Below are 18,012 nucleotides of genomic sequence, written 5' to 3' on the forward strand. Positions count from 1 at the left end.
GTCCATGATATAACACATGGGAAAGACCTTTGCAAACTGTAAAGAGCTTTGCATTGTGCATAAGGGTGAGCATAGCAGTAGACTCCAAGGCAGTCCTGCTGGGGAGGCCCCGTGCCCCTGGGCTGGCCCCCCTTCACCTGGAGCTGGAGGGAAGCCAGCAGCTGCCTCCTCCTCTGCTCACTCCTCTCCTGGACCCTGGTCCACTGTGTCTGGATGCTCTGCAGCTGCTCCAGGACCCTGGAGGCCGGATCAGGGAAGGCTCAGGGAGGCTCCCCTCTGCCCAAGGCCTGTTGCCGCCCATGGTGTGCCCGCTTCGGCCCCACGCCCCGCACTCTCTCCCAGCCTCCAGGAGCAGGTTGTGCAGGCCGAGAGAGGGGGGCAGGTGCTGCCCAGACAGGCCTGGACTCACTTGTGCGCAGCAAGGTGTTGGCTCAGGGCCAGCTTCTCCCCGCGTGCCTGCAGAGCTTCTGCTCGATGGCCAAGGATGCTCAGCAGCCGCCCAAACTCCTTGTGCTGCTGCAGCAGGCGCTGGGCCTCCCCGACATCTTCCTAGGGGTGCAGAGATGGGGAGTCATGGTTGTTGGCTTCAGAGCCCCCTCCAGTGGTGGGGAAGTGGCACTGCAGCCCCGTATCCCTGGCTCCCTACCCCGAGGTTGTCCAGTTCCAGGAAGGCCTCGCGGCTGGCACAGGCGGCAGTGAAACAATCTACATCATGGCCAAATCTCTGCAGTTCCAGTCCCTCCTGCAGCCGCTGCTGTCTCTGCTCCCAGGCGGCCTGCAGGCCCTGGCCTTGCTGGCTCAGGAGCCCCAGAGCATGGGCCACCTCTTGGGAGTCTGGGGAGTCCAGGGCTGAAATAGGCTGGCCCCGAGCCTCCAGCTGCTGCAGCCTGTCCACAATGACAGGCAGAAGGTCAAACCCCACCCACTCCTCTCACCCCATCCTTCCTCCCCTCTCAGTTTCTCATTCATTCTGGAGTTCTGATAAAGGGTAACTGGCAGGGGCCTGAGGCTGGTAAGCCCCTCCCTGCAGGTTCACTGGCCCCATAGAAGAACTGTGCCCTGGCACACTACTGACACACAGAATGTAATGGGCCTAGCACACTACTTAACAGCTGTCATGCTCCCTGCCACATCACACCGCTGCTCCAGAACACTGTCCTATTGGTTGATGCCCAGGCAAGTAGAAAAATCCCTCAAACCACATACATGCCTGCCTGAAAAGCCAGTGCCAGCCCATGAGCATTTAGGAAGGGTGCCTCTTTCAGCGAATTGAGCGCCCAGGCACACAGCTTGGGGACAGGTAACACCCTTGTGTGGATCAGAAAAAGGCTCCACTTCCTCTGAGGTGAGGCGGCCCTGAAGCATTAGTAGAATCTGGCAAACAGAGGGTGAGATGGATTCACTGCCCACTCGGCTGCCTTCAGGCCCCATTGTACAGGGCACAGCTTATAGTCTGTGCATGGTGACACTGCCTGCCTGATGGACCTGTACCATCATCCCTGCAGGAGGAGAGGTCTTGCCATACTGAGGAGGTAGGTGTCCTAGTCCTACAAGGTGGCGGGGGGGGGGGGGGGAGTCGGGGAGATAGGGTGAGCCATCTGACTCCAGGAGCCTGCAGGATCTGCATTATCCAGAATGGCTTGGAAGGCTAGGCTGCCCCAACAAAAAGCAATCCACCAGGCTCACCTGGATGGGGTATAGCCAAGCCCAAACTCACAAAACTTTTCAGGAAACTCAGATTGTGCCCTACAACCCCCACCCCCCAAATATGCAGGATGCCTGACTAGTTCTTAGTTACATCCTCCTCAAAACCTTGTGTAAGCACCTGCTGGAAACCAGCCTGGACCAATACCCTGGGTAACATCTTGCTTCCTGCCTCTCCCCTTCTGGTGGCCTGTCCCCACAGGCCTTAGCCAGCCTGAGCACACCCTGTATGTCCTCCCACCCTGACCTCTCCTGCTGCAGCCGGATCTCCTCCAGCAGATTGCTGTGCTCCAGAAGCAGCTGCTGGGCTGAGGCCATGTCCACCACCTTTTCCTCGCTATGCAGCTGAGCCCAGACACCTTCCATCCACAGCAGCAGCTGCTGGCTCTCCCGCAGGAAGCTCTGCCGTGCCTGTGCTTCAGCCTGGGCCCTGGCCTGTTGGGCCACATGCTGCTGTCCCCGCTCCAGCAGCCCCTGCAGCATCTCCACCTGTTCTTGCAGGGACTGGCTCTTGGTAGGGCTTGACTCCTTGGCTCTGGGAGATGGGGTCCCCCGCCTAGTCAGTGCCCTGCCCAGGCCTGCTGTCCAGGCTTGAACTCCCCCAGGGAAAATGACCCTGCCCTCCCACCTCCTCCTTGCCTGGGGACAGCAAGCCTGCATGGCTCACCCTTTCCCTGTGAGTATTTCTTCATGCCATTCCCCCACTTGCACCCCTGCCCGCCACACAGTGCATCCTGCCCATCTTCCAATTCCTGTCCTGTTCCTCATTCCACAGCCCTGATCGGTCCTCCCTGCCTCCCAGGGCCCCATCGCTGTGCCAAACCCAGGCTGTACTTTATGGCTGCCCCTTGCAAGTAGTGGACACTCCTCTCCAGTGTTAGCATCTTCTGCTGGACCAGTTGCAAGGTACGGTGGCTGTCTTCTGACTGCCCCAGCTCTAGGGTTTCCAGTTGGAGTAGCAGGTCTTGCAGCTGGACCTGTGTGGATCTGCACTGGTACAGAAAACTGCACACATCTGTGGTGCGTGCCAGCTGCATTTCCTTCTCTATCTTCAGGGCTTCCAGCTGCCCCCACCTGTGCAGAGGGAGCAGCGATGTCTCCATCAAAGGGACATCCCCATCCATCCTGGGGCCCTGGCCAGGGGCTCACACAATAGCTGCCACTAGGCTGGCTGACCCCATACCCTCTGCTCCCTGTATCTGACATGCCCAGTGTTTCCTCCTGGCATTTCGGGATGTAGGTAAGCAGGCGCGCAGGCCCAGGAGCTGCATCCAATCTGTCTCCACTGTCCTGCACTCCCTCATTCTTACCTCCAGCTCAGTTCCTCCTGCTGTTGCTGGATTTTGGGGGTGTCTTCAGGATATCTCTGCTTTAGCTGCTCAGCAGAGCTGCTGACTTCAGCCCAACAGCCCCTTCTCACAGACAGGGCAGTGAGGAAGTTCTGGGGAAAGGAAGACCCAGGCCTTGAGGCAGCTTCTCTTCCCATACTGCCCTCAAGACTACAAATGACCTCAGACATGCTCTGATGCATAAGTGTTTGAGCCTCATCCCTCTCAAAGGACTGAGATCTTTGTCCTTAAAGGGCCCCCTGGAGGGCCCTTTAAAAACTCAAAGCCAAGTATCCAAATTAGAAAGAAGCAAAACTGTCACTAGTGGTCAATGATAGGGTATTATACACAGAAACCCTAAAGACCCCACCAACAAATTGTTAGAATAAATGAATTAAGTAAAGTTGCAGGGCACAGAATCAATTTATAAGAGCATTTTGCATTTCTATACAATAATAATGAACTATCAGAAAGAGAAATTAAGAAAACAATCTAATTTACAATTGCATTAAGAAGAATAAAATAGGAAAAAAAAAAAAAAAAGAAGAAGAAAATAGGGCAGTCCCGGTGGCGCAGCGGTTTGGCACTGCCTGCAGCCCAGGGTGTGATCCTGGAGACCTGGGATTGAGTCCCACATCGGGCTCCTTGCATGGAGCCTGCTTCTCCCTCTGCCTGTGTCTCTGCCTCTCTCTCTGTGTGCCTCTCATGAATAAATAAATAAAATCTTAAAAAAAAAAGAAGACTAAAATACCCAGGAATAAATTTAACCAAAAGAGATGAGATACTGAACTGAAAACTCTAAGACACTGATGAAAGAAATTAGGAAAAACCCACAAACAAATGGAAAGATCTATCATGCCCATGGACTGGAAGAATTAATATTGTTAAAATGTCCAAACTACTCAAAGCAACCTACAAATTCAATATAATCCCTATCAAAACTCCAATAGCATTTTTCACAGAAATAGAACAATCCTAAAATTTATATGGAAACACAAAAGACTCTGAATAGCCAAAGTAATCTTGAGAAAGAAGAAAGTCAGAGGCATCACACTCCCTGATTTCAAACTATATAGTTTGCTATATTAAACTACAGTAATTATTTATAGTAATCAAAACAGTGTGGTCTTCGCATAAAAACAGATACATAGATCAGTGGGACAGAATAGAGAGCCCAGAAATAAAGCCATGCACACAAGGTCAATTAATTTACGAAAGGAGCCAAGAATATACAATGGGGAAAGGACAGTTTCTTCAATAGATGGTGCTGGGAAAAGTGGACAGCCACATGCAAAATATGAAACTGGACCCCTACCTTACACCATATACAGCAATAAATTCAAAATGCTCAACACTAAAAGCAAATAATCAGATTGAAAAATAGGCAGAGGACCTGAATAGACATTTCTCCAAAGAAGACATACAGATGCCCAACAGACATAGGAAAAGATACGCAGCATCACTAATCTTTAGGGAAATGCAAATCAAAACTGCAACGAGAGATCATCTCACACCTGTGAGAATGGCTCTTCTCAAAAATACTAGAAGTAAGTGTTGGTGAGGATGTGGAGGAAAGGAAACCATTGTGCACTGTTAGGGATGTAAATTGGTACTATGGAAAATAATATGGAGGTTCCTCAAAAACAAAATGTAAAATAGAACTAATATATGGTCCAGCAATTCCACTTCTGGGTATTTATCCAAAGAAAATGAAAACATTCATCTGAAAAGGTATCTGCACCCCCCTCCCATTTGTACCAGCATTATTTACAATAGCCAAGATATGAAAGCAGCCTAACTGTCCACTGATGGATGGACAAAGAAAATGTGGTATATATACACACCACATACAACAGAAATAAATATTTCTTTCATATCATAAAAAAAGAATGAAATCTTGCCCTTTGGGACAACGTGGATGGACCATGAGGGCATTATGCTGAATGAAATGAGGTAGAGTGAGATAAATACTGGATGATCTTACTTGTATGGGGGAATCTAAAAACACAAAATAAAACCAGATAGAGACAGAAGACACATTGGTGCCTGCCAGAGGTGGGGAATTAAGGGGTGGGTGAAACGGGTAATGAGGCTATAAAATAAATAAGTTGGGACGCCTGGGTGGCTCAGTGGTTGAGCATCTGCCTTTGGCTCAGGGGGTGGTCCCAGGGTCCTGGGATTGAGTCCCACATCAGGATCCCTGAGAGTCGCCTGATTCTCCCTCTGCCTATGTCTCTGCCGCTCTCTCTGTGTCTCTCATGAATAAATAAATAAAAATCTTAAAAAAATGAAATAAATAAGCCATGGGGATATAAGGTAAGCCTGGGGACTGCAATTAATAATGCCGTGTTGCAGTGTTTGAAAGTTGCTAAGAGAGTACATCTTAAAAGTTCTCATCCCAAGAAATAAATTCTGTAACTACGTGGGGTGATGGACATTAACTAGACTTACTGTGGTGTACATTTTACAACATACACATGTGTTGAGTCATTATGTTAATAATATAATACATTGATTTTAACTAAAATTATTGTGATCGTTTCACAATATATACAAATATCATTATGTTGCATATCTGAAACTGATAAAATGTCACATATCAGTTATACCTCATTAAAAATGCAAGGCCAGATCCCTTGCTCTTTCTTCCCAGACAGGAAGCCAACTAACATGGACAATCAGGCACAGGAGCAAATAACAGAGAGGCAGGAGCCGGCAGGGAGGGAGGAGGATAGGAATGAGAAAGGCAGAAGGATCAAGCAGCTAAGACCCCCACTTCGGGTCCACAGGGGCGGTACCTCATATTTGAGCTGCGCGACCTCCACGTTATCGTCGGCCTGGGGCTGCAGCGTTTGGAGCAGTGCTGTCTGGTTCTCCAGCCATGACTGAAGCTCCCCACATAAATCATAGAATCCAAACAGGGCCACTGCCTCCTCCAGATGTGCCCTGCGGTGCTGAGGAGAGGCCGGCCCAGAGGTTGGGGTGAGGGTCAGCTTCCCCATAGGGCCCTCAGAGCAGTCCCATCATCCTGACTCCCTCACCAGCAGAGCTCAGAGCCAGGGCCAGAGAGGGTCCCCGCCCCACTGCTGGGCCCAGCGCCCTCGGTCAGAGGCCCAGGAGACGGAGCTCACAAGAGCTTAGCATCAGGTCAAGGGCCCTGGCAGAGTGTGCCCTTTTGATCTAGCTTGGCTGTTTGGGACAGCCTTACTTCTGTGGGACCTGGCTCTGTCTGGCCTGGTCCACCATCCCTCCAGGCTCTCCTACCACCCACCACTCCCGGCTTCACTCCTGGGCTCCAGGCACTCTGGCCTTAACTCCTTCAGGGCCTCCTTCCTGCCTTGGTATAGGTCCTGCCTAGGGCATGGTCTTTCCCCAGAACACCCCCCCGCCCCAGTCTCCCCTGCCCTCCCTCTGGCTTTCCCTGCTCTTAGCCTCTCCTTGTTCCAGGCTCAGCCTATGTCCTCCCCTCAGAATGCCCTCCCTGACTCACAGCCTGACCTGGGCTCCCATCAGGCCCACAGCCACCTAATGACTTCTCATCTTCTCTGCCATGACGGAAGCTCCTTGAGGGCAGCGTGCATGTCCAGTAACTGCTCTGTCCCTGGGTTCATAGCTCAGGGTCTGCTCCATGAACATTTTCTAGAACGAGAGTGTTACCTTTGCCTGGACCCGCAGACCCTCGTAGTCCCGCCTCAAGCAGTCCTGTGTCTGGAGTATGGTGTTAGGGTCAAAGTAAGGGTCGAGCTCAGCAGAGAGGGCCATCTCCTCTGTTCCCAGGGGGCCAGAGCGGCAGGAAACCTCACTCCAGGTCCCCGGGTTCCTCCGGCCTTTCTTTAGAGAGCTCAGGGCAGACACCACCTGTGCTGACAGAACAGAGGGCAGCATGTCCAGAGGGGGCTCCCCTAGGCACAGAAGGCTCGGGGGGCGCGGGGTTGTACCTGGGCTACCCAGAGTAAAGGGGGCGTTCCAGGAGGAACGGGCGGGCAAAATGAGCAAAGCCAAACCGTCCTCGTCCTCGGCTGAGCTCCGTAAGCGTGGCCGTGGGTAGGATGCGGCTGAGGAGGGTGGGGCGCCCCCAAGCCCCGGGGTGGGGGGAGGCCACGATGCCCAGGTCAGGCGCCGCAGAAGCCCTCCCACTGGCACCTTCTGTGTGCGCAGGGCAGCAGGGCAGCAGGGCAGCAGGGCAGCAGGGCAGCAGGGCAGCAGGGCTGGGCCCCGCCGCCGCGCGCACCGTGAGTGACACCTGGGTGGCGGCCGCCCGCGCCTGCTCGTCCAGCCGCCGCAGCTCGGCCCCGAAGGCGTGCACCGCGCGCTCCAGCCGCCCGTGGCGCCGCAGCAGGGCCTCGGCGGCCTCCCGGGCCCGCCCGCGGGGAGCGCCCTCCAGCGCCAGGCGCCGCTCCCGCAGCCACGACGCCGCGTCCGCCGCGTCCGCCGCGTACTGCCGGGAGGAGGGCAGGCTGAGCACCGGCCCGCGCCCCCCCGGCCCCCCCCCCGCCGCCCCCGCCCCCGCCCGCCCCTACCTGCCGGACCAGCGCCGCCGCCTGCAGCCGCGCCCCCCAGCTGGCCGCCCGGGCCCGGAGCCGCTGCCCCGCGCCCTGCAGCGCCTCGGCCCTCTCGCGGGGACCCGGCCGCGTGGGGAGTCCGGGGGCGCCCACGTCGCATCCCCTCCGCACGAGGTCGGCGCACACAGCCTGGTGGTGGCGGATCTCGGCTTCCAGGGCCTGGTTGGGGGGCACAGTCGCCGCTGGGTGCGAGGGCAGAGAGCGGTGGCGGCAAGGTGGGGACGGCAGGGCGCGGGGCGGCAGGTACCTTGTGTTTCCGCAGGGCCGCTCTGAGGGTGCTGAGGTCCCTGCCCAGGGCCTCACCCTCCACCAGCCGCTCGTGCTCCCTCACCCAGGCTTCCTCCGCCTCACAGCTGTCCAGGAACTCTGCCTGCTGCAGGGTCTGCTCCAGCAGGGTCCGTCTGAGGGATGGCGAGGGGCACCAAAGACATTGGTGGCGGGGGGCGGGTGTGTGTGTGTGTGTGTGTGTGTGTGTGCGCGCGCGCGCGCGCTCCCCACCAGGCTCAGACACCTCCCCTTAAACAGTTTTCTTTTCCTGGATAACTGAATGGGGGACCCAGAAGACTCAGGGGTGAGGGTCAGTGTGGAGGGAGTTGCCAAGTCAGCAGTATTTTAACCCCGACAGGAGGTACAGTGGGTTGCTCACAAAGTTCTGGAGAAGGTAAAAGGGGGGGAGCTCTTACCGGGCCCTGACCAGAGACACCAGGCTTTGGTGGAGCTGGGCGAGTGCCTGGACTTCGGCCTGCAGCACCTCCACACTAGCGCCCGTGGAGGAGTCCAGCTCGGCCGTCTGGAGGGCAAGATGGTGCACATGGGCTCCGTGTGCCGAGACCTGGGCCTCCAACAGGTCATGCTTCTGCAGCAGCTCCACTGTTTCTGCCAGCTGCTGCCCACAGGCTGTGGAGCTGGCCAGCACCTGGCCAGGGATGGACAGGTGATCGTTGTGGTCCCAGAGTGCCCCGTGAGTGCCAGGGAGGTGTACCCTGCTGTGTTGCCTCGGGATCTGCTGGTGCAGGACCCACCTGGAGTTCCTTGAGCTGGTTGGAGGTGCTCTCCACCCCCTGCAGCAAGCTCAGCACAGCCTGCAGATCTGCCATCTGCTTCTTCTGCCCTTGGAGACGCTCAAGGAGTTGCTCCCAGCGCCCACTGATCTCTAGTTGCCTGGAGGGCATGAGAGTAAGGGTGGTCTTTACTGGGCTGGTGGGGTGGGGGGAGTGCGGGGAGGAAGCCACCTCAGGGTCTGCAGCTGGTGGACAGGGGGTTTTGGCGGTCATGGAGGATCCTGTGCCTGGTGGCTGGGAGCTTGGAGCATCCTAGCCTGGGGTGGTTTGGGACATTGTGTTCTGGCTTCTTAGACACAGGCAGAGAAGCCAGAAGGAGGGTCTGTGGGGTTCAGGTCTTCAGGGGCCCCAAGCCTTCTCTCCAGTCCCCATCTCAGATGATAGATAGCAACTCTATCCTTCTAGGAGCCTGGGCTAAGATCTCAAGAACTCATTTTCTCACACCCCATCTCTGATCTGTCTGTAAATCCTCTTGGATTCAAAATATATCCAGAATCCCACCATTTTTCATGGCCTCTGTTGCTTCTCTCTGGCCTAGGTGATTACAATAGCCTCATAACTGGTCTCTCTGCTTCTGCCCCTTCAGTCTGTTCCCAACATGGCATCTAGAATGATCATTGTAGCACAGGAGTTAGACTGTGCTACTCCTCTGCTGAAGGCCTCCTGTGATTGGTTTTCCATCTTCCTCTGAATAAATCCAGTTTTTACTGTGCCCTACAGATCATAGCATGTTATCTGCCTCTACCCTTTGCCCCTGTACTTCTTTGACCTCTAAGACTACTTGTTTTCTTTGTTTTTGACCTCTAAGACTTCTTGTTTTTCAACGCTGGCCTCCATGCTATTTTTCAAACATGCCAGACATGTGCCCACCTTGGCACACTGCATTAGCCATTCTCTCTGCCTTGAATAGTTTGTTCCCACATTTGCATGGCTGACTCCCTCACTCCTTTCTGGTCTTTGCTCAAAAGTGAACTTCCTCTGACCACCCAATCTAACTCCTTCCCCCCATGTTGGCACTTCATAATCCTCTATGCTTTATTACTATTTTTTTTCTATCACTATCTCAGGTACCATATGCATATTTTGTTTTCCTTAGTAGTGTGTAAGCTCTGTGAGCAGAAGGATTATTGTTTGCCCTCTTCACTACTAAATCTCCAGCACCTCAAACAGGGTTTGGGACATAAATGTTTGTTTAGTGAAAGAATTAATAAGAGATATCTAGACAGGGCAGTGCCTTACCAAAAGGGGTCAATTATGGATGCTGGAACTTCACGCATTGGTGGGAGGCACAGCTTTTAAAGGGAGCCTCGAACCTATAGATCATACCTCTATGGCTGGGAATGGGCACATGTAAAGATAGGGGTATGACAGGAAGGCCTTAGCCTGTCTTGAGGATGGTTTCCATGCTCCGGGCTCACCTGCAGGCCACATCTGCCCAGTCATGGTGCTGCTCCTGCTGGAGGATGTCTGAGATCTCAACCAGGGCCTGGAAGCGGGCCTCTTGGGGCGGGATGCTGGCCTCTAGCATTCCCAGCCTCTGGGCAGCTGCCTCCACTGCGGCCAGGCTGGCTGGCGGGGCTGCGGCTGCGGCCTGGTCCAGCATGTGCTCTGTGTCTGTCAGGAAGCTTTCCCTGAGGGCTGCCTTGCGCTGGAAGCGCCGGACCAGGGTTTCCAACCGCTCTAGCTGCAGGAGCCTCTGCAGCAGGGCCTGGCTCCGTGAGGCCTCTGCGTGCTCCAGGCCTGCCCAGCGCTGGGACAGCTCTGCAGGGCCCAGGCCCTCCTTAGGCAGGAAGGGCTTGCGGTTCTGTGCCCGGAGCGCGGTCTGCAGCCGGAAGAGCAGGGCCTCTGTGGCCCCTCGCTGCTGCAGCCGCGGGGGCTTCTCCTGGGTGCGGAAGAAGGCAAAGGCCACCAGCAGCTGGCGCGTGGCAGGCAAGGAGTCTGGGAAATCCCGCGCCTCCAGCCACACCTGCTTCTCTGCAATCCAACCCAGCAGGTCGGCCACCAGCTGCTCGTACTGGGTCTGCAGCTCCTCCGTCTCCTGCAGCTGAAGCAGGATCTGGAAGAGGCAAGAGAAGGGTGCAGGGCAGGACCTTGGAGCAGGCCCTGGAGTGGAGCATGGCCCTGTTGACTGCTGAGTGACTGCCAGGGTTGCCGGGGGGGGGGGGGGGGGGTGGTGGTAGCTTCCTCCCTCCCGCCCTGAAGTTGCACTAAAGTGGGGGTTCTCCCAGCCCCCCGAGAAGCGTGTCTGCCTGCATTGCACGTTAGACCCCAGAGTGGGGGAACACCCATCCTGCCTTCCTCCATTTTCTTTTACCCCATTAGGCCTCACCTCTGGGTGAGGTCTATACTGTCCTTTTTGTGAGCCACCTTTCCCTTCCCTAAGGCCCCGGCATCCCTAAAGCAGCTCAAGCCCTTGGCCTCGATCATCTCTCCCCTCCCCAACTGAGACACCAACCCTGAGAACAGCCTTCCCAGGCCTCCACATCTGCCACTGTGCCCAGAGGGTAAGGGAGCCCCCTAAAACATGGACTGAGCAGCAGAGCTGCTTGTGCACTGTTGTTAGAGTCTGACTGTCCGAGCTTTTCAATCCCATTAGGAGCTTAACAACCTAAGGGGGGAGGGGTGGGGACAGGAGGGGATGATGCTCACCTGGCTTTCCCTGTGTGCCAGGCCCTGTGCTGGGCATTGGGCACAACACTCATGGCAGCCTTCTATTACCCCAGGTACTATCGGCTCCATATGACAGAGGAAGCACAGTGAAGTTAGGGGACACGGGCAAGGCCACACAGCTAGAAAGTGGCAGAGGCAGGCTTCAAAGCCAGATGTGTCTGCCTCCAGAACCCGTGCTCACCGTACCTCTCTGTGGTGCCACCTTCCCTTGGTCACCAACCTTAGCAAGTCTCCTCTGGACAGTCTGCTCCTGGTGTAGGCGGGAGAAGTGGTGGTAGTAGAGGGAGACATAGGTCATGATGGAACGCTCATCAGGCTGGAGGGCCGCCACGTCCTCGGGGTCCAGCAGCTGAGCAATGCCCAGCTCCTGCTCAGCCACGTGGAAAGCCAGGTCAAGGTTGTGTAGTGGGCGCTTGGGATGCAGGGAGCAGTAGTCAAGCAGTTCTGGCCTGGACAGAAGGTAAGCAGAGCTCTTCGCCAGAGTAATTTACTGCTTCAGTCTAAGGGACTTGTTAAAAAGGCAAACCAGGGGCACCTGGGTGGCTCAGTGGTTGAGCATCTGTCTTTGGCTCAGGGCATCCCGGGATTGAGTCCCACATCGGGCTCCCTGCAGGGAGCCTGCTTCTCCCTCTGCCTGTGTCTCTGCCTCTGTGTGTCTCTCATGAATAAATAAATAAAATCTTAAAAAAAAAAAAAGGCAAACCAGGCCCTATTGGCCATTCACATCTTACCCACACATTAGTTTCCCCTGGCGGTAGTCTGAGCCCCTAATGAAGGAATGGGGCTCTGATGGAGAGGGGAGGGTTAATTTCTCCTCAGGGACCAGGCTTATGGGGGAAAAGCTCCAAAAGGGCAGGTACTTGGCAGGGAGAGGACTGAGAATAGAGTCAGGGACACAGAAAGTGGAGAAAGGCAGGGGTCCACGGCTGATTCCATGGGATTTCCTAGTGAAGGGGGAGGGCCTCGGCTCTCAGCCTTCTCCACTTCTGTGCCCAGGGTGCAGGGGCCAGGGGGATGTGGGAGATGGGCAGGTTGAGGACCCCAGCCTATTCTCCCTGGTCAGTGGTGGGGGCCTCTGAGAGGGAGGCTGAGGCCGGCCCCAGACCCGGTCGGGGCTGAGAGGGTGCTGGGGCCGTGCTCCCTGGTGCGCACCTGTGTGCATGGATGAGGGCACTGAAAGCGAGCCCGTCACTCCAGCTGCGGGAGAAGTCGGTGATGTTGACGTTGGCATAGCCGGCTGTCTTCCGCTGGCACCAGACCAGCAGAGCTTCCTTGGCAGATAGCAGGGCTGCGCTGGCCCCAAACTCCTCCTGGTAGGGCAGGACAGTACGTCACCATGCAGGCACAGCTGTGAAGGCAGCAGAACCCGCAGGCAGGCCGTGGGAGAGGGGGGCTGGGCCGGGTTGTGATCCCTCTCCCCCACCTGGAGGCAGGTGCAGCTTGCTCTCTCTTCAGAGTACCTGCTTTTACTGGATTTCATTTGTAGTGGTTGGGGACTGGGGCTGAGAGAGATGGTCCTTCCAGAGAAGTGGGGCGCCTGAAAGCTGCCACGTCTGAGCAGCTGGCTTTGAGTCACAGCTGATGACCTCAGGAGCAGGAGCTCCTGTTTCTCCAGCCCTTCTGATGGGCTGGGCATTGTGCTATCAATGGGCTTCAGGGAGTTGAGGCTGGGATTTGTTAGAATGGCTCCTGGGCCCCGTGGGCTGTCTGCCAGCCAGGCACAGGGCCCGTGCATGCTTGCGGCCCTAGGAGGTGGCCCTGTTACTGTTTACCTTCTAGGGATGATGCAAGGAGGTACAGAGGAGCAATTAGGTTGCTCAGTGTCCCTCCACCAATAGGGCAGGGACTTCCCTGACCAGGACCGACTGACAGTCCACCTCCAGTTGGTGAGCCCACCTGTCTACCACCCTAATGGCTCACAGAGCTGCTGAGGGCAGAGCCTGTGCTGCCTCTTCAGGCCAGGCTAGGGCAAGGACATTTTCATTTGGTTGCAACCCCCTCCACCCTCCATGTTTCTCTTACTGAGAATTTCCTTTATTCCGTTACTCTTTGTTCCACCTGCCTCCACCCTGCCCTGCTCTCTCTCCTCCCCCTCAGTGCTCCTTCCCCACCCCCTTCCTCCCTGCTACTCCCCCTCCTCCAGTCTCCATTCCTGGTCCCTGTCCTTCCCTCAGTGGTACTCTCCTTCCACCCACTCCCTCCCTCACCTTCCCAACCCAAAGTCTCCTCTTCTTCTTCCTTCCCAACTCTGTGCTTCCTCTTATTTGCTCCACCTTCCACCAATTCCTGCTTATAAACCCAAAATGTCAGAATAGGGCAGGTTGCGTCTCCTCCCTTGTCCTTTCGGCCTGGGGGCAGCAGAGCAGGGGGAGTGTTGGGGCCCAGAGCACATGCACTCAGCAGCAGGGCGAGGCTGGCAGACACGAACCAGAAGAGGGTCTGGGGTGTGAGCATGGGAGTGGGGGCATCTGTTTTGCAGGGAGCAGAGCCTGAGCCAGTCAAGGAGCAGGGTGACTGGTCAGGGGATGACACACCTACTGCTCCCAAGAGAAAGCAGATGTGTCAACTGGGACTGGCTTAGGGGACCAAGGAAGGAAGTGTAGCTGCATGGAAGGACTTGAGGCCAGTTAGAAATTCATCCATCAGGGACACCTGGGTGGCTCAGCAGTTGGGCGCCTGCCTACGGCTCAGGTCGGCTCAGGTCGTGATCCCAGAATCCGGGATTGATTCCTATATCAGGCTCCCTGTGGGGAGCCTGCTTCTCCCTCTGCCTGTATCTCTGCCTCTCTTTCTGTGTGTGTTTCTTATGAATAAATAATTAAATAAAAAAATGAGATTCATCCATCACTTCATCCACTGCATAGATGCTAGGCTTTGGGGACACATCTGGGCAAAGCCCCTGTCTTGGGGCTCACACTCATACGATGGATTTCTAGGGTCTTCCTGGGTTTGTCCCAGATCCATGGCCAGGGCTGGGCTGGGCAATTGGGAGCTGGGACATACCCTGTCCAGGGAGATGTGGGAAATCTGGAAACGCAGAATGATGACCCAGATGAGTCCCAGGATGAGTGTCTGGTCTCCATCCACGATGTTTTCTGGCCCAATGAAGGGTATCGGCACCTGTGGGCACAGTGGGCTGGACTCAATTGTGAAGCCCATGTGCCAGAGAAGACTCAGAGTAACCAAAAATCCAGGGGGTCTGCTGCCAGATGGGAGGGTCTTGGAATCCATCCTGCTCCAAGGTACCCAGCGGAGAAGAAGGCAGGGCACAATGCCAAGCAGGTGAAGCCTTTCTAAGTGGTTGCAGCTTCAGACTCAGGTCCTCCCGGGCAAAACCCCAGCCTGGTGGGAGGGGCTGGACTGCTGGGGTGGGGAGCTCCCTGTATGTGGGCTATAGATAAACATGGGTCAAAATCAGTGGCTTTGCCCTGGGGGTTGGAAATGAGGGGTCATAACAGTCCATGTATGAGCTCAATGGATAACAGCAACTGTTTGCCTCCATCTCACAGGGCATCTTGGAATGTCCAGGGAGTGCCTGGGTCCTTGGCTCCCACTTCACTCTCAGCCCTCTTCATCAGTGTTCCATCTCCTGTTAAACAGGAAGATTCCCAAGCTCCACCCAATCAGACTCTCCTGGGCCAGGGCCTGGGACTTTGCATTTGGATGAAGTCCTCAAGCGGTTTTCCTGGCCCTAAAGTTGAAAACCTGCTGCCCTAGATCTTGCCCACATGGACAGGGAGGAGGAGTGAATGAGAGGAGAAAGGAACGGAATAAACATCAAAGCCTCACAGGAGCCCTTTCACCCCTGGGCTCCATCTTCCTCTCCTGGATCACAGGGCTCCAAGGCCTGTGGGATTCTAGGAGTTCCTTGGGATTCTAAGTGTAGGTCTTGGGGTCTTTGTACTGGCTGTCCCTGCTGTCTGAAAATATTGCCCCCAGTAGCCACATGGCTACATCCCTCTCTTCTATGTCTTTACTCAAATAATCACTTTTTCAATAGTATTTTCATTAGCCACCTTATTTAAAATCCAAGCCCAAGGACTGTTCCGCTCAGACACACCTGCCTGACCCCCTCACCCTGCTTGGGTGGGGATCTCGGTTTTGTTCCCTGATGTCTCCTTAGTCAGGCGTCTGGCATATAATGGGTAGTGGATAAGTACATACTGAATGGAGAAAGAAGGGCGAAGTCTCTCCATAAGACCTGGAGGGAAGCTGGCTTCTGCCAACCACCTGCCTGGTGGATGGGGCTACACCTCTGGGTACTGTCCCTGGGTACCCTTTGTTTTATCTGCCTGGGGTCTGAAGGATCTACTCCGTGCTCAGCCTTCCTCTCCTGGCACATCAGAGCCCTTTGGCATTCTCCCCAGCTTGTAATTGGAGCAGCTGGTCAGTGGAGTGTTGGAGGCTGCTCAGACTGGCTTGCGAAGGCTGATCTTCCCACTTTGTGTTTAGTGATATCTCACTGGTAGCTTGGAATCAGCCGTGGTGGAGGTATTGATGCTGCAGAAATTAGCAAATGCTACAAACGAGGGCTTTTATTCCCTCTGCTCTCAGAGCTGGTTGTTAAACATTTAGCAGCACACGCTGATCTGGGTTCAAATCAACTGTCTTCCCTGAAACTGCAGGTGCCTTGCTTTGCTGAGTGTGGTCCCCAGAGCCTGGCATGGAGTATCCAGCACATGACAAGGTCTCCAGAAATGAGTGCATTCCACACTCTGCTACTCCTTAACCCTGTGTGGGGGCAACAGTATGTATAGTAGAGAGGAGACAAGGCTGTCACTATCATTGACTATGTATCAGTGACATGCTGTGTATCAAAGTTCGAGGGGAGCTGCAAAGCCTCTGACAAGGGCCACAGGGCTCCCGGTCTTTCCAAGTACCTGGAGGACAGGTGGCTGGCTCACAGGCTCTTGTACCTGGGACCAAAAAGGGCCTGGCATTCTGTGGCTGTCAGCTTTCTACTCCTCCCTCTGCTCAGGGACCACGGTACCACCATCCCTAGCTTTGGCTTCTAAGCTTCCCAGCCCCTCTCAAGCATGCCAGGGTCCCGGGGGCTGTGACTTCCAACCCAGGATGTAAGTGACAGGCACACACAGGTTCAGCCCAGCCAATTCCACCCAGCTCAGTGATTTTGCAGCCTCCAGGAACAGCCACCTCATGGCTTCAGGACCTGAGGCCAGGTGCCCTGTGGGCTTCTCAAATACTGGCTGTCAGTAAAATGACCCCTGCCTACCTGCTCCAACACTGGCTATTAGGTCCTTACAGGTCCCTGGGGTTTTTGCCTCTTTTAATGACTATTTCTTTGGCCAATCTCTTTCAGGAGACTGTGGCTCCCTCCTCCAGCCCCTCCCTGCTAACCGAAGCACCTCTCCAAGGCAGACCTGCCTCTTTTCCCTCCACTGTGTGGCTCAGTATCCAGGGCTCTTCTCCTGTGTCCTACCCTCAGCCTGCCTCCCACAACCCTGCATCCAGACTCTGCTGGCCCACTGACCATGTGTCTTGCCTGGTAAATTATTTCCTTATTTAGGAAAGGAGAAAGTTAAAAGGGAATCAGGGCGCCTTGAGGCTCAGTCAACTGCCTGCCTTCAGCTCAGGTCATGGTCCCAGGGTCCTGGGATCAAGCCCCCACTGGGGCTCCCTGCTCTGCGGGAAGTCTGCTTCTCCATCTACACCTCCCCCTGTTCATGCGTGCACTCTCTCTCCCTCTATGTCAAATAAACAAATAAAATCTTAAAAAAAAAGAGTACACTGAATCTTACAGCTTAGAATCCTGCAAATCTCTCATTGCAGGCAATTGCGCATTTCATACGAAGGCTGTCCCCCCCACTGCAGCCACTTTGGTGCCCTCTAACCTGGGAGTGCTGTTCAAGGAAAGGCTGTACTTTCTGGACCTCTGTCCCCAGCTGCTATTCCTGGAGTCAGGCTCCCAATCCTCTGCTCTGCCCTGGCCAGCCCAGAAGGATGACCTAGCACTCCAGCCGATCCCGGCTGCCTGCCCCGGTCCAGAAGCGGTCTCCCCGGTGCCCACCTTGCCCCTAAGGAAAGCCAGAGCTCGGCTGCTGTTCTCCAGGAAGTGTGCCCGCATGCGGCCCCGGCTGGGGGGTGGCAGGGCCTCCCCCGAGATGAGCTCCAGCAGCCGAAGTAGGTGGGTACCATCGGCCAGCTCTCTGTACAGGTTCTGGATCTTGATGCCCACCTAGGCAAGGTAGGGTAAAGGCACAGGGTCAGCGCCCCCCGACCCCCCACACGTCTGGTGGATCCCAGGACCCAGGAGGTACAGCCCAGAGCAGCTTCCTCAGGGAAGCACAGCCTCAGCTGTGCCGGAGGGTCAATAGAAGTGGCTTCAGCTGGGCTCTGGGGTCTGCACGAAGTTGCAGCCAGGTGACCTCACAGCTGGCCCTGAGTCTGCTGGCCGGGGAGTGAGGGGGACAGTAGAGGTGGGCTGTGGGGAGCCGCCGGCACACTCACCTGGCCATGCCAGAAGATGTTGTTGATCCAGTTGGTGAAAGTCTTCTCCTGCATCTGTGTGTGCTGCGCCTGCAGCTTGCGAACGAGGCTCATCTCGTAGGCAGAGTCCATGGTGGGACGGGCCTGGGAGAGCTGCCCCGGAGCTCTGCGGCTGGCCTCTTGCTTCAGGTGCCCTGTAGCCCCAAGGAGCTGCTGGGGACTGTGCGGCTGACCAGCCAT

The 18,012-nt window shown here is 55.6% G+C and overlaps 1 protein-coding gene across 1 annotated transcript in view; it reads right to left on the reverse strand.

Moving 5' to 3' along the window:
* Positions 1-18,012, reverse strand: part of SPTBN5 (spectrin beta, non-erythrocytic 5) — a 44,662-nt gene extending 26,650 nt beyond the window's left edge. Inside the window, exons 1-19 of the mRNA XM_055316606.1 lie at positions 17,794-18,012; positions 17,354-17,521; positions 14,329-14,445; positions 12,478-12,635; positions 11,546-11,774; positions 10,074-10,711; positions 8,617-8,755; positions 8,278-8,510; positions 7,842-7,995; positions 7,553-7,753; positions 7,264-7,470; positions 6,690-6,890; positions 5,831-5,986; positions 3,015-3,145; positions 2,539-2,778; positions 1,952-2,239; positions 647-887; positions 410-549; positions 138-237 (exon numbers count right to left, since the gene is read on the reverse strand). Of these exons, the coding sequence (XP_055172581.1) occupies positions 138-237; positions 410-549; positions 647-887; positions 1,952-2,239; positions 2,539-2,778; positions 3,015-3,145; positions 5,831-5,986; positions 6,690-6,890; positions 7,264-7,470; positions 7,553-7,753; positions 7,842-7,995; positions 8,278-8,510; positions 8,617-8,755; positions 10,074-10,711; positions 11,546-11,774; positions 12,478-12,635; positions 14,329-14,445; positions 17,354-17,521; positions 17,794-18,012 (3,960 nt within the window). The remainder of the gene's footprint in view (positions 1-137; positions 238-409; positions 550-646; positions 888-1,951; positions 2,240-2,538; positions 2,779-3,014; positions 3,146-5,830; positions 5,987-6,689; positions 6,891-7,263; positions 7,471-7,552; positions 7,754-7,841; positions 7,996-8,277; positions 8,511-8,616; positions 8,756-10,073; positions 10,712-11,545; positions 11,775-12,477; positions 12,636-14,328; positions 14,446-17,353; positions 17,522-17,793) is intronic.

The sequence above is a fragment of the Nyctereutes procyonoides genome, unplaced genomic scaffold (assembly GCF_905146905.1).
Source record: "Nyctereutes procyonoides isolate TBG_1078 unplaced genomic scaffold, NYPRO_anot_genome, whole genome shotgun sequence".
Classification (NCBI taxonomy): domain Eukaryota; kingdom Metazoa; phylum Chordata; class Mammalia; order Carnivora; family Canidae; genus Nyctereutes; species Nyctereutes procyonoides.